At 49.0% G+C, this 14,474-nt stretch overlaps 3 protein-coding genes across 4 annotated transcripts; 1 reads left to right on the top strand and 2 right to left on the bottom strand.

Moving 5' to 3' along the window:
* Positions 1–1,416: 1,416 nt before the first annotated feature.
* On the top strand, positions 1,417–3,292 carry LOC103592230 (aladin-like; the record flags this gene model as incomplete). Its single annotated transcript, XM_008574851.1, has 8 exons — positions 1,417–1,541; positions 1,688–1,748; positions 1,899–1,989; positions 2,193–2,286; positions 2,374–2,441; positions 2,628–2,709; positions 2,826–2,910; positions 3,041–3,292. Coding segments are annotated over 8 exons (831 nt in total), but the record flags the coding sequence as incomplete, so codon positions are not given.
* A 373-nt stretch (positions 3,293–3,665) lies between these two features.
* On the bottom strand, positions 3,666–10,423 carry LOC103592227 (chromosome unknown open reading frame, human C12orf10). The gene is made up of 7 exons (XM_008574848.1): positions 10,011–10,423; positions 9,693–9,805; positions 6,291–6,450; positions 4,582–4,734; positions 4,320–4,442; positions 4,022–4,200; positions 3,666–3,886 (listed from the first exon to the last, which is right to left on the bottom strand). The coding sequence occupies exons 1-7, from the start codon at positions 10,224–10,226 to the stop codon at positions 3,688–3,690; spliced, it is 1,143 nt and encodes a 380-aa protein (XP_008573070.1). The 5' UTR covers positions 10,227–10,423; the 3' UTR covers positions 3,666–3,687.
* Positions 10,424–10,509: 86 nt separating this feature from the next.
* Positions 10,510–13,541, bottom strand: PFDN5 (prefoldin subunit 5). 2 transcript variants are annotated; one of them, XM_008574849.1, is made up of 6 exons: positions 13,432–13,541; positions 13,123–13,225; positions 12,784–12,815; positions 11,765–11,839; positions 11,543–11,648; positions 10,510–10,713 (listed from the first exon to the last, which is right to left on the bottom strand). In XM_008574849.1, the coding sequence occupies exons 1-6, from the start codon at positions 13,501–13,503 to the stop codon at positions 10,637–10,639; spliced, it is 465 nt and encodes a 154-aa protein (XP_008573071.1). In that variant the 5' UTR covers positions 13,504–13,541; the 3' UTR covers positions 10,510–10,636. The 2 variants fall into 2 exon arrangements, with proteins under 2 accessions (XP_008573071.1, XP_008573072.1); XM_008574850.1 differs by lacking the exons at positions 12,784–12,815; positions 13,123–13,225.
* Between the last annotated feature and the right edge of the window lie 933 nt (positions 13,542–14,474).

Below are 14,474 nucleotides of genomic sequence, written 5' to 3'. Positions count from 1 at the left end.
CTGCTGATTCCCTAGGGAAGGCTTTTTGTGCAGCTCAGGTTTTAATGGCTGACTTTATAGGTACTTCCGGGTCTAGTTAGATCTGGTGCACCTGGGTTGTGTAGACACTCTGGTCTGGGCCTGAGTCTTTTCATCAAACTGTACCCCATGCAATTCTATATTCCCAACCAGTCTCCTCTGAATGATCCTGTGCTGATTGGGGGACAGATCAGCTGTCCTTGGTTGGCCCTTCTCCTCCATCACCTGTGCTCCAAGCACTTCCTATGGGACAGGCCATGCTCCAGTCCCTTGTGATGACTCACTGGCCTCTGAGTGGCTCCAGTTTTTCATTTGTTGTGTCTCCTCTCTCCTATGTGGGTCCATGGGAACCTTATTAGTGGTCTTGCTGGCCTGGGGGCCACCAAGGCCCTCTTCTGCCCTGCTGCTTCCAAGCAACTTCATCTGAAGGGCACAGCTGTGGCTTCTGCCAGCTCCTCCTCTGTGTGCTCAGCAGCTCCAGCCTTGAAGCAGCCGGGGTTCAAAACAGTTGGAACAGTCTTTTCTTTCTCTCATCGTGGCTTCTCCCACCTTCATGTACTCCATAGGTCTCTCCTCCTCTTCCCCTGAGCTCTAGTGGCCCCAGCTTGGCTGTCATTGCTTTTAAATAGTTGTAGATTGGTTGATTTGTGGGAGAGAGTGATACTGGGGACTATCTATTCTGCAATCTTGACTAGAAGATCTGCTCCTTTTCTTTCAAGAAAGTGTCTGAAACTCAAACTTTGATGATATTCCAATCCCCTACCTTCACCCATGAAAATGGCCCTGGACACTTCTGTTAAGGAATATTCATTTTTGATGATTTTTTTTTTTTTTTTTTTTTTTTGTGACTGGTAAGGGGATCGCAACCCTTGGTTTGGTGTTGCCTGCACCGCGCTCAGCCAGTGAGCGCACCGGCCATCCCTATATAGGATCCCAACCCGCGGCCTCGGCGCCCTAAGCACCGCTGCGCTCCCAGCGCTGCAGTCTCCTGAGTGAGCCACGGGCCGGCCCTGTTGTTGCTTTTTAATAGTTGTGAGTTGGTTGATTTGTGGGAGAGAGTGACGCTGGGGACCATCTATTCCACCATCTTAATCGGAAGCCACCCCTCAGTCTTGAGGAAAGAACATTCTTTGCCTGGTAGTGGAAAATGGGGGAAAGAGAGAGGTAATCATTTATTCAGTGTTAGGCTTATACAGAGAAGGAGCTTCACCATCCAGACTCCTCAGATTTAAAATTCTGCCTGCTATAATTGTAAACATAAACCTATGCCCTTATGTTTAAGAGTTCCTTTCCTGCTTCCTCCCCTTTCTGGTTCTTTATACCTTAAAGAGGGCACCCCACTGTGAGATAAGGTGCTTGAGTTTTCTCTGTCTCATTCTCCTGCCTCCATTCTCCTAGGTATGGGATGTGTCAACAGAGACCTGTGTCCCCCTTCCCTGGTTTCGAGGAGGTGGGGTTACCAACCTGCTCTGGTCCCCAGATGGCAGCAAAGTCTTGGCTACCACTCCTTCAGCTGTCTTTCGGTGAGAGAGAGAAGGTAGAAGGAGGTCAAGGACCTAGAGAAAGGCACTTGGCTCCTGGAGTCTGACCTTGGGACTACCAGAGAGAGGGAGGTCCAGGTTTTAGAACCTAGAGGTCCTGAGTGGTAATTTGCCTTTCTCTGGTTTAGAGTTTGGGAGGCCCAGATGTGGACTTGTGAGAGATGGCCTACTTTGTCAGGGCGTTGTCAGGTAAGAGAGGACTGTGATTCACAGAAGCTGGGGAGGAGGTGATTCCAATGGATCCCTGCTCCCCCAAGCCTGGCTCCCAACTTCCTCTACTTCTTTCCCTCGTGTGTTCCCCTTATAGACCTTCCCCTGTCTTTTGCTCCCTGACCCCAGACTGGCTGCTGGAGCCCAGATGGAAACCGACTACTATTCACTGTATTGGGGGAACCACTGATTTACTCCTTGTCATTCCCAGAACGTTGTGGTGAGTTAGGGCAATACTTCAGGATGCAAAATATCCGGGGTGGTCAGAGAGAGGCAGCAACCTCTGTAAGATGCTACTCTGAGGGATAAAGGGAAGGATTGAAAAGCTTAGACTTCAGAGGTGTTGATGCCCGTAATGAGCTGGCAGGGGAAACAGTGAGAGTCCTGTTTCCTGCAGGTACGGACCTCTGCTCTTATCCACAGGTGAGGGAAAGGGGCGCGTTGGAGGTGCAAAGTCAGCAACGATTGTGGCAGATCTCTCTGAGACAACAATACAGACGCCAGATGGTGAGGAGAGGTGAGCTGAGTAGGTGAAGGAGGGGCGTTGAAAGGAAGGTGGGAGGGACCACACTGAGCTCTTCTAACCTCCGGTCCTGACCTATAGGCTTGGGGGAGAGGCCCATTCCATGGTCTGGGACCCCAGCGGGGAGCGTCTGGCTGTACTCATGAAAGGTAAGACACCCTCCCTCCAATACCAGCCAGCTGCCCCCCACAAAAAAAAGGGAGACGAGCAAGTGCTTTGTCAGGCCACAGTCACCTTCTCCATTGAGTGTCTGTACCCTGGCCTTCAATTCTCCACCCCTGTCCTGGGATTCTGCCTCCAGAATTCCTCCTTATTCCTGGGTCCATTTCTTATAGGAAATCCACGGGTAAAGGAAGGTAAACCAGTCATCCTCCTTTTTCGCACTAGAAACAACCCTGTGTTTGAGCTACTCCCCTGGTAAGTGCTGGGCAGGCCCTTAGGTCTGGGCTCTCACCAGCCTTCTGGCACCAAAACCACAGCATGCACCTCCCTTCTGCCTCCAGTTGCTTGATCACTTTTTCTTCTTCCCCCAGTGGCATCATCCAGGGGGAGCCAGGAGCCCAGGCCCAGCTCATCACTTTCCACCCTTCCTTCAGTAACGGAGCTCTGCTCAGTGTGGTGAGTAGGCCAGGCTGCTGGGGGTTTCCAGGGTGGGGTGGAGAAGCTGAGAGCCTTGGTTGCTGTGTGGCTCTGCCATGTGGCCTTCTTTGGGACCAGGCCCTGATGATTTTCTTTCCCCTCTCTGCAGTGCTGGTCCACAGGCCGAATTGCCCACATCCCTCTGTACTTTGTCAATGCCCAGTTTCCACGTTTTAGCCCTGTGCTTGGACGGGCCCAAGAGCCTCCAGCTGGGGGTGGAGGTTCTATTCACGACCTGCCCCTATTTACTGAAACATCCCCTATCTCTGCCCCTTGGGACCCTCTCCCAGGGCCACCACCTGCTCATCCCCACTCCCCTCACTCCCACCTCTAATAATAAAGTTTGTTTTCCACTCAATTACCAGACTCTGTCACTTCCAGGGAATTGCATTGGGGTATAGTGGGGGGAAAAAAACCATGAACTTTGGGTTAAGATCCTGCTCAGTTGGTTAGAGCACAGCCTGATAACACCGAGGTCATGGGTTTGGATCCCCATACCAGCCAGCCACCCAAAAAAAAAAAAGATGCTGCTCTGTCACTTTTTAGCTACTTCTTGGGGATTTGGTTAAGTTATTTAATCCTAGGAACTGGATGGTTTTCTGAAAAGGAAAGCTGAGAAGTTAGTGCGAGAAAAACACCTAGCCTAGGGTCTTGCACATAATAGATGTTTCACTTTTCCCAAGTTTGAGCAAGTTCCCAGAATGGTGTAGGGCAATAATGAGTCAAAGACTGGGTCAGTATGAGATAGAAGAAGTTTTATTGAACCGAGGGATTTGTGGGAGGCGTAGGCACTGGTCGCTGCGCCAAGGTAGCACGGGCCATGCTCAAGGCACCTTCTCGGGTTTGGTGTCCACCAATGAAGCCATTGGCATGGACGAAGATGCAGCCAGGGATCCCACTGACCTGGTCCAGTGCTTTGTCCCGAAGACCCCGCCATGGCTCTGGCAGAGGCAGCCTACATGTAAGCAGAAAGAGGGAGTTGGTGGAAGCAAATGGAGGCCTGAGGAACTAGAGAGAGGAGCAGAGGAAGAGGTTGGCAGCCTCCTCTAATAGTGCCGAAGGTCTGCAAGGTGGTTCTCTGGGGTCTGACCTGCTTTGAAATGAGTGGGGCTCCTTGGGCACACATTGTACCCGCCACTGTCCACCTTGGTCAGTATAGATAACAAAGGTGACCACCGGGGGGGACAGCTCAGATTCCAGGTGGTAGAGATGTTCCTTCCAGGGGCATCCACCTTTTGCCAATTCTACTATCTCTCCACTTGGGTCCACCTGAAAGGGAAGTGGGACGTGGCTAGAAGGTTTACGGTAGAAGCAGGAGCCCCTGTTGACCAGCAGCCTGCCAGCAGTCACTGATCTTTGAGCCACAGTGCCTCCTCTTAGGCTTGTACCTGGAATCGCTGGGCTAGGGCCTCTTCTACCAAAGCACGGGCCGGTAGCCAGCTGTGTTGGTAGAAGTCTAGTCTCTGCAGAAACTCCTCTCGAACCAGATCCATCGCACACTTGAACCCTGCCTGGGAATGGGGAGAATCAGAACCGTGGTGCTGGCCCAAAAACTTTTAACTTTGCTAGGGCCTAGGAGAAATAAACACTCTCATTTCCTCCTGAGGTTCTTACATGTTTCAGGGTCTCTCTCCCAGGGACCCTCCTTACCTCAGTGTCTTGGTTGGGCTGGTTCCAGGTGGGATTAAGTCGAGCAACCCGGGCACTCAGTGTAGTGGTCAGTACATATCTAGGCTCCCCCTCTTCCCACTGGGAGATCCCATTGTCCACAGCGTCAATCTCCTCCACGAAGTTCTCGTACATCTAAGGCAGCAGCAGGGGAAATGCTCTTGAGGATACCTACCATTTGTGTAAAGTCTTACAGGTTTCTTCCATTTAACCCTCACAATAGCCCTGCAAGGATCTCTCAACATTAACTGAATGAGGAAAGAACTGGGGAGTTCAGTGGCTTGCTCAAGGTCAGACAGCTAATAGGGTTAGGACTGGATTCAGATCACCTGATTTCTAATCCAGTGCTCACTGTACTGTGAAAACCCCGAGCCAATGCCAGCATGTGTGGGGTGGGGGCTGCTGACTTCTGAACAAGGAAGGTTTCCAGTTGCTAGAGGGGTTGGTGGAAGTGGCTCCCTAAAGCTGAGGGAGGGTACACCTTCAGGTGGGCTGAGTAAGCTACTCAGTGACACAGTTAACGAGGTACAGCAGGATTTAGCCAAACACACAAGTCAAGTGAGAGAGAAAGTACTAGACTAGACATCAAGAGCTGGTATGTGGGGTTATGAGTTCCAGGGAAGCCCATAATGTGCCACATGACATCAGTAGTTGCTGCATCTCCTGAGCCTGAAGAAATGCTAGGAAAATGCCTCAAGAGCTTTGGGGCAGAAACAATATGGGATGTCATTGTTTTATGCAAAACTTCCCTGCGAAATAGGCCTCCATATCAATATACTGTGGTATGTAGAAAAAGCGCTACTCTCAGGGAAAGCTGAAAAATCAACTCCTTTATGCCCAGCACTTCTTGGTCTGGACCCCCAATGTTTTATGCTCAGTTAAAACATTGATTTAATTTAGTCAGTTGCTTAGAAACCTCTCAGCAATGGAAGGAAAAATTAACCAAGGCAGACTAAAACCTTGGTATTCTAAAACTTCTAATTTAACCTATTCATATTTCTTCACTTTTGGAGCATACTAATGCTATGTGTTAGGGGGCAGAAGATGGGCAAGCTAAGACTGAGAATTGAACTCAAGAGCCTACATGCAAAAAAGAGCTGAGTGGATCTAAGGTTTGACTCATGAATGTCATAGCAGTCGGGTCAAGTAGGTGTCATCAGTACCATTTTGATCTGACATGTGTACCAGGGCCACTAGCCCAAAAGCAAGAAGATGCTTGCAGGGGACACTGGTTAGAACCTAAAGATATTTTCATAATCAAACCCTTCCCAGGTGAGCTTCCCAGCTTGTGCACCACCTGTAAATTACACTGGTGTCTAAGATATCCTCCCTCAACCTCAGGGCAGCCAGAACTTCTGAGTCTGATGCTCCTAAACATAAGCAGTATTCTCTATTTACCCAAAGTCATTTCTGTGTGTCAAGAAAAAGGCTGGGAAACGCTGCCTTATGGTTTTCAAAGCCCTTCCCCATATATTATGCCATCTATTTCTCACAACCACCCCAGGAAGTAGGCAGGGGAGATATCACAATCCCCTTGTGAGATGAGCCTGACTCAGGGAGAGGGTGAGTACTGGACCTGCTATGGGCCAGAAACCCTGACCTGAGGCCCAGTTTAGAGTGCTGCAGGAGTGCCACTCCCAGTGGCCTGGTGGAGATGCATGTGTGGGGCATCTCTATCCTCAGGTCCCCACCTTGTCATAGAGGGTGCCCACCACGCTGTCCTCTTCACTAGTGCCCAGCAACTGGGCCAGGAGCTTGTGCCCGAAGTGCAGATAGATGAGTCCCGCACTGCTCAGCTTGGTCTGCCAAGGCTTCCCAGGGGACAGGGAGCTCATGGTCTCTGTGAAAGACCTGAGGAGCACAGGTAGGTGGGGCTGAGGTGAAGGAGCTAGCCCTGGTTAACCTACTGCGTGTGTGTGTCTGTGCACGTGTGCACATACAGACATGTGCAGACACAGGTGGAGTGGGGTGGGGTGTGGAGGGGAGGATGGAAAATATTACAAGAGTTGGGAGGGGAAAGCCCAGCTGGGAAGACTTTGGCTTTTCCTTAGGGATAACATGGACTTATTATGTTCACGCATTCATTAAACAATGGTTAACTCAATGTTTGCTACACGCCAGGTTTTGTGTTTTTAAGTATTAAGGATAAAAACTAAGACCCTGTCCTTGCCTTCAAATTAATCTATTAGAGGCAGACAAACACAACCAATTAATCAAATACTCTAGCTAGGTTATAACAAGAAGGAGGGAGGGGATAAGTGTTCAGAGGAGAGCCTTTAGGTCACTCCTGAAAGATGAATTAGTGGGCATTCACCAGACAGACAAGTGGTGAAGGAGAAAAGGCATTCCAGGTAGAGGGGACAACATGTATGATGGCTGAGACAAGTCTCTTCACAGAATTGTAAGAAAGGCAGCTCAGGTGTGAGGAGTGAATGGCAAAAGATAAGTCAAAAAGGCAGGCAGGGGCCAGACTATGCAGGCCTTATATGTCCTGCTTTGGAGTTTGGGCTTCATCTGTAGGTAATGAGGAGTCACTGGGGGTATTTTAAGCAAGCAGGTGCATATTAGGAGCATTGCCCCAGCCAGCATGAAGAATAGATGCAAGGCTATTACCTGCAATGGTCCACATGAGTAAGGAAGGCAGGAATTTGAATAGCAATGGGACAGAGAATACGGAAAAAGTATGACAGATGTTAGGGAAGTGGAAACTACAGACATCATTTCCAAACACTAGTCCATCTCAGAATCACCTAAGGATCTCAGTTTTTGTTAATGACTTTTATTATTAAACATTGAGTAAATACAGAAGAATATTTGTAAAATATTCACAAGGTGTAAACGCAAATGATATAATACCTCCTCCCACCCCACCAATAAAGTTCAAAAAGAGGCAAAACTAAATATACTGTTGACGGAAATAGACATGTGCTAATCTATACATAAGAACAAGGGTATGATGAACACACAATTCAGGATATTGCTTACTTGGGGCAGGAAGTATTACATATTGCTTACTTGGAAGGAGGAGCAATACGTATTCTTTTATATATCAAATATTGTATAGTTAAAAAATATATATATATATAAAAGTAAAACCATTTGAAAGAAGGGAGTGGTCAATAATGTCGAGTATCACAAAGAGGTCAGTTAAGGTGAAACTCTAAGCCAGCTCCCTGGTTTGGTGCTGAGGTCACTGGTGCCCTTTCATTGAGCAGTTCCAGTGGAGACTGGGAAACAATGGGCTGGAGGAAAATGAAAAGGAAGGGAAGAGGTGGAGCTACGGTCAGCTATTCTTTTGAAGAGTAGCTGAGAATGAAGGTGAGAGAATAGGCTGTAAATACCTCCCGACATCATTTATAAAACCTGTACACTTTAAAAAAAAAGAGAAAGAGAGAAAGAAATAGAGATGTAAAATAAAACATTTTTATAATCCCTCAGAGATAACTACTTTTAACAGTGTGATTTATATGAGGGAGGGTTTTAATTTTTTAAATTCATTTCTTTGTTTTCAAGATGGGAGATGGCTTGAGCAGAGTTTTTGGCTGTAGGGAAGGAGAAGTAGAAACACTGGTGCTGGAATTGTGATGTGAAGTCCCAGAGGAGAAAGTAACAGGTTGGAAAAGGGGCAGAGAATAAACCTCCAACAGAAGAGAACAATTTCTCCTGAACTGAAAGGAGTATGTTTGGGGGTGGGAAGCTGAGGAAGTGCATACAGAAAAAGCTCAATTCCCTTTGAAAATAGGTAGGGACACTCGCTGAGGGAGTCTGATGCAGTAGGGGGCTTGAGGAGAGGGAAAAGGCTTGGAATAGTACTGTAGATAACAGGCCACCCACGGACAAGAAATTTTTTCCAATGGAAGAGTATAAATGAAGTAGAATACTAAACACATCTGAACTGTCACTAACTGCCACAATCATATGCACCCAGCAATCTGAGGTGGGGCAGCAAGGGGACGTGAATGGATTAATCCCAGATAGGTTATTAGTTGGGGTGATGTCAGTGCTGGCGGGAGAAAAGCCTGACTGAGCCAAGGAAGGGGGTGAGTCAGGAGGGGCCTGAGGGACTCACTGGGAGCCAAGCGAGGTCCAAGGCCAGGGAGATGGGTGAAGAACAGGCAGAGAGCTGGAAGAATGGAAGGCTATAGTCCCAGTGGGACTCACGAGTTTGATCTCAATGAGAAGGCAGAACCACGGCAGTGTATGGCTGAATTAGAGCACAGAAGAAAGTTAAAATCAAGAAAAAGAAATGGTATCAGGCCGGCCCGGTGGCGCACGGCTACAGCGCGCCGCTTGGGAGCGCTGCGCTCCCGCCGAGGGTTCGGATCCCACGTACAGACCGGCCGCTCACTGGCTGAGCGAGGGGCGGGCGCAACACCGAGGGTTGCGATCCCGTTGCCGGTCCCGGTCCGGTACGGGCGCGACACTGAGGGTTGCGATCCGTTGCCGGTCACGAAAAGGCTATAGTCCCAGTGGGACTCACGAGTTTGATCTCAATGAGAAGGGAGAACCACGGCAGTGTATGGCTGAATTAGAGCACAGGGCTATAGTCCCAGTGGGACTCACGAGTTTGATCTCAATGAGAAGGGAGAACCACGGCAGTGTATGGCTGAATTAGAGCACAGGGCTATAGTCCCAGTGGGACTCACGAGTTTGATCTCAATGAGAAGGGAGAACCACGGCAGTGTATGGCTGAATTAGAGCACAGGGCTATAGTCCCAGTGGGACTCACGAGTTTGATCTCAATGAGAAGGGAGAACCACGGCAGTGTATGGCTGAATTAGAGCACAGATTAGAGCACAGAAGAAAGTTAAAATCAAGAAAAAGAAATGGTATCAGGCCGGCCCGGTGGCGCACGGCTACAGCGCGCCGCTTGGGAGCGCTGCGCTCCCGCCGAGGGTTCGGATCCCACGTACAGACCGGCCGCTCACTGGCTGAGCGAGGGGCGGGCGCAACACCGAGGGTTGCGATCCCGTTGCCGGTCCCGGTCCGGTACGGGCGCGACACTGAGGGTTGCGATCCGTTGCCGGTCACGAAAAAAAGACAAAAAGGAAAAAAAAAAAAAGAAAAAAAAGAAATGGTATCTAGGAACCCACCTCTGGTGATGGTCATATCGGTGTCTCCGAGGGTCATACTCGCCACCCACGTCCACCACGATGTCACACGAAGCTAGTTTTTCGGGGTCCCGGGTCCGCACAATCTCTGCATCCTGCGGGGAATGGAGGATTGGTAGGAAGGTGAAGGTGCTGCCAGGGGTGGCGCGGGCAGAGGATTAACGTCGGGTTTCCCGTGGATCCGGGATGGCTAGGAGGGATGCTCAGGCTGCCCGAGCTACCACAGGGACCTCGTTAGGGGAACGGGGTCCACCCGGGGGGCATGCAGGCAGTGCCACGGTCAGTTTTCGCAAACTGTACCCGATACTCCGGCAGGAGGCGAAGCAATGCGCATGCCAGCGCCTCGTCGCAGTGGAAGGTGCCGTTATGCGTCCCGATTCGGGGCGGTGCCATTAACTTGCTTCGGAGTCGTTTGGGGGGTGGGGTGGACTCTGGGCCGAGCATGCAGCGCCGGATTCGGAGGGGTGGCAGCCGCAGCGACCACGCTAAGAGACCGCGCAGGAAGCCGTGGACCATGCGGCCACCCTCACGGGGAGGCTGGAATACCGACCTGGAAGAGGAAGTGCCGGCGCGGCTCTACTTCCGCTTGCCGGCCGTTCCCACGGCAACCGGCCTCGCAGAGGATACTACCCAGCGCAGGAGTTCTCGCCACTTCCTCAAAGAGCCCGTGGTGGGGCCTGCAAGATGAGCACGGCATCGCCCCAGCTGATCAGGCTCCGCCGAGGGGCCCATCTCCTGACGACCCTCCTCCCGTCTCCATCACCAGTCCCTTGCTTAATGCAAGAAACGACCAACATTCTGCCCAGCTGGCACGTTTATTAGCATTAAACACAAGACCCTTCCCTTTCCCGACACCAGGAAGCCACGCCCATAAAGATCCAGGCCTCTGAAGCAGGGTCCCTCTGCCTCATTTCTGCAACAAACTCTCAGGCCTTGGCGGCAGCCTGAGCTGCCCCCAGGGCTGTAAGCTGCTGAATCTTCTGGCTCATCATTTCCATGACAGCTGTTAGAAAAAACGGAAGAGTCAGATCCTGCTCAGGAGCTAAAGGGGAGAACCTAGAGTTAAGGAAAAGTAACGGGAGATTACGGCTAGGTGGACAATCAACTACAGTTTGTTAATAAAACTTTTAACATAGTGATCCACTGTGGGTTACACATATTAACACAAATTTACAGTATACAATGTGTCAGTCAATATGTTAACCACTGGGATATAAAAATGAACACAATTCGATATTAAATGAGTTAGACGTAACCAGAAAATTATAATGTGGAAAAGATTTTTTTCCATAAGAACAGGGGTTCTCAATCCTGACTGTAACCATCACCAGGGGAGCTTTTTAAAAAAACACTGACCCCTGGGACAACTGCCCCTGCCTGCACTTCTCGGTTGATTTAGTCAGTCTGGAGTGAACCCAGGGTTTCTTTTTAAACTTCCTGGGTGATTCTAATGTGCAGCCAGGGTTATAATTGCTAGTATTAAGTTCGGGTTACGTTTCCTTCCTGTGTGTAAATTTATGTACACGTGCATCTCATACCCCCAATCCACCCCTATTAAACAGAAGCTCCACAAAAGCATAGACATCATTTCCTCTAAATCTCTCACTCAACCCAGGAATCTATAAATAGTGGGTATGTAAATACACAAAATCTAGAGAATACACATCAAGACATCAAAGAAAAAGAAAGACATGATTTTATTATTTATTTATTTATTCGTGGCTGGCCAGTGCAGGGACCCAAACCCTTGACCTTGATGTTATAACTGGCCAGCCCCCTGTTCTGTATTATGGAGGCAGAAAGGGTTAAGAGGTGCTCCAGGTAGAACTTACCCTGTTTCATGGCATGCTTCTCCTGCAGAGCTGGCTGAATTTTCTCCATCTGCTTCGTGAGGAAGTCTATTTTCCTCTTGAAGAAGTCTTTGGCATCCTCAGCTGTCTGCAAGATCAGAGGTGAATAAGGAGCTAAGTGGAGACCCTATGCTGCACTCTAGCTCTTCCCCTAAACTTCCCTTCCCTGCTCAGAGGGACATCCACATGCTTCTTCCCACTCACCTTCTCTACATAGTAGCCGGTTCCCACGTCGATGAGCACATGTTCCACGTCATGTAGCTTCCCAGGAACATACATCTGAGAAGCAAGGATTAAGGGAAAAACTAGCCCAGCATAAGCCATGATTCCCTGTCAACCAGTCTGCTTAGCCTCCGAAGACGCTCCTTTTCTAAAAAAAAAAACCTACTAAACGATCTGGAGGCCTTAGAACTATAACTCCAAATGGAGAGAGACAGAGAAGTAATTCCTTATGGAGAAAATTATATATGCTAGAACACTCTCCTGTCCCGATCCCATCTCTCATCCTACAAGCAGTTCTTGTAATTCTTCCTATGATCCCCTCAATAATACAATAATGTTTTCCTACTGATCTATAGTAGCAAAAATGAAAAGCTAGCCTCACTTCTCTTCAACACCCTCAGTCATGAGTAGCTAATGCCTGAGAGATTTAAAGTTGTTTATTTAATCATTCTCTACTACACTGCTATTCCTGTTTCCCCTTTAGCTCTTGACCAGTTCTCTGACTACAGATTACAGGTGCCTTATTGCTATAACTTGCTCATTCAAGTAAAACATTCAATGGGTGGACACAATCCAGGTTTCTTAGTAACAGCAATTTAGGAATGAGCCACAATTAAGTTGAAATTGAGGACTAACAAACAGAGCCAACCTCCCTGTCTCTATATCCTCCTATTCTTCTATTGCCTATGTCTTCTATATGTTATTAGCAAAAGTAAACCACCAGCTTTATCTCCATAACAGACTAATATCCTTAAGCAGCAAAGAGAAATATCACACCCCAAATCTACATCCTAACTTGGTACTCAAAAGGCATTAGCTGCATATTGATCCGAAGTTAGATAAGAGAGCTGTGAAGTGTTTATAATAAAAGTGTTCTCAAAATCACGTGGTGGGGACTCTGGAGTAATCAAAACTATCACCCTCCCCATCCCCGTTTTGTGAGGAGAGTGAACGGAGAAAAGGAGGAGAAGGCACGGTGGCAGTTCCTGTGGAAAGGATACAGAACTCGTCAGTGGGACGAGTAATTCTTTCCCTGTGAAAGCAATGAAGACAAACACCTGGGGAAGGTTGGCAACTCCAACGTTAAGATGTTAAAGGGAGTTCCAACAGGGTACAGCGCCCACAGATAATGTGAAGAGAACGGAAACAAGGGCAGCAGGCGCAGGAAGGTCCTGTACACTCAATTCTAGATAGGCAACATGCAAGAGGCCCATGAAGTGGTATACAATACGTAACGGACTGTTTTCTCGTCTCAGGTAAGGAAAACTGGATTAGGAGGTGGGACGAGAAAAGCAGGCTCGCCACATTCCCCAGGTTGCCCTCACCCGCCTACCCCATACCCTCGTTGCTCTTGTTTAGCACGTTCAGACAGTCCTTGGCTTCCACATACTTGGTCTGTACCACCTTGAGCTGAGCAATGGACGTGGACAAGAACTCCACTTCCTAAGGTGGACGGAAAAGAAGATCAGTGTGGAGACTGCAGGGAAAGAGGAGTACGGCCGGATAGGGGGCGGGTCCTGGGACCGGATGGGGGTTTCGCCTGGGAAAGGAAGCCTCTCGAACTGGGGAAGGAAAGGGGGGCGAGGAAGGACGTGTGGGTAGAGGGGAACATGAAGTGGAAAAGAGGTGCCTCTGGGGCTCGTCCCCACCTGGTCCAGCTGGTTCTTGAGCATTTCTAGCTGCGGCAGATTCAGCTCGGTGATGTTAACCGACTGCGCCATGTTGGGAAGGAGGACTAACGAAGAGGAAGCCGGTTCAGCGAGCAACCCTCTAGCCGTCCTCTGCGCATCTCGATGGCTGCGCCAGGAGGCCTCGCTGCGCCAGACGTCTCTATGACCCTCCGTCTGGGAAAGCAAGGAGGGGCTGGAGCCTCTCAGAGACTGGCTTTTGATTAGAATAGGTATCGGCGTATTCTTTTCACAAAATATTCTAAGCCTGTTGCTGTGAAGTTATAGTAAACAGGACTCCTGCCCTCGAGGAACTTAAAAACCTTAGAGTCCTCAGGACACAATCACAATATTGCAAAGCAGCGTATGCTACTGCAGTGGCTGGTATAAACCTAGTGACTGACAGGCCAGGAGGAAGCCTGTATGGTGCTTTGGGGAGATGAAGCGGAAGATTCTGGAGGTGGAGAGCACAGTAAGGAGACATCATTACCTACCAAAAAGCACAGCACGAGATTTATTAATCAATAAAATGTTTTAACGTGTGGCAGATGCGAGAGATACACGACAGACAGGGAGATGTGCTTCCGAGGAGCTTAATTTACTTGGAAAGACAAAAACCACACACGAGTAGCAGAACCCCACAGAATCTGCTGCTTAAGTACACAGTACTGATAAGTGTAACAGCTATATAGCTGGCCCTCCGTATCCCTGGGTTCCATATCCCCATGTTCCCCATTAGCAGATTCAACCAACTGTTGATCAAAGATGTAGTTAGGGGCCGGCCCGTGGCTCACTTGGGAGAGTGCGGTGCTGATTACACCAAGGCCATGGGTTCGGATCCCATATAGGGATGGCCGGTTAGCTCACTTGGGAGAGCGTGGTGCTGACAACGCCAGGTCAAGGGTTAAGATCCCCTTACCGGTCATCTTTAAAAAAAAAAAAAAAAAAAAAAATTGAGTTAGGCCCTCTTTGGGCGGGTCTTTACTGAAAACAAACAAACCTTTTTTTTTTTTTTTTTTTTTTTT

Source organism: Galeopterus variegatus, unplaced genomic scaffold, assembly GCF_000696425.1.
Source record: "Galeopterus variegatus unplaced genomic scaffold, G_variegatus-3.0.2 Scaffold1111, whole genome shotgun sequence".
NCBI classification, from domain to species: Eukaryota; Metazoa; Chordata; class Mammalia; order Dermoptera; family Cynocephalidae; genus Galeopterus; species Galeopterus variegatus.
This window is presented reverse-complemented; position numbering and strand designations above follow the sequence as displayed.

Excerpts from the sequence above, each read along its gene's own strand:
- LOC103592227 (XM_008574848.1), bottom strand. The coding sequence starts at position 10,226 with ATGGTCCACGGCTTCCTGCGCGGTCTCTTAGCGTGGTCGCTGCGGCTG. Across the intron at positions 6,451-9,692 it reads CGATATGACCATCACCAGAG|GTCTTTCACAGAGACCATGA; the intron begins GTGGGTTCCTAG and ends TGTGCTCCTCAG. Across the intron at positions 3,887-4,021 it reads CCCCACTCATTTCAAAGCAG|GCTGCCTCTGCCAGAGCCAT; the intron begins GTCAGACCCCAG and ends GCTTACATGTAG.
- PFDN5 (XM_008574849.1), bottom strand. The coding sequence starts at position 13,503 with ATGGCGCAGTCGGTTAACATCACCGAGCTGAATCTGCCGCAGCTAGAA. Across the intron at positions 13,226-13,431 it reads TCAAGAACCAGCTGGACCAG|GAAGTGGAGTTCTTGTCCAC; the intron begins GTGGGGACGAGC and ends CGTCCACCTTAG. Across the intron at positions 10,714-11,542 it reads GAAGCATGCCATGAAACAGG|CTGTCATGGAAATGATGAGC; the intron begins GTAAGTTCTACC and ends TTTTTCTAACAG.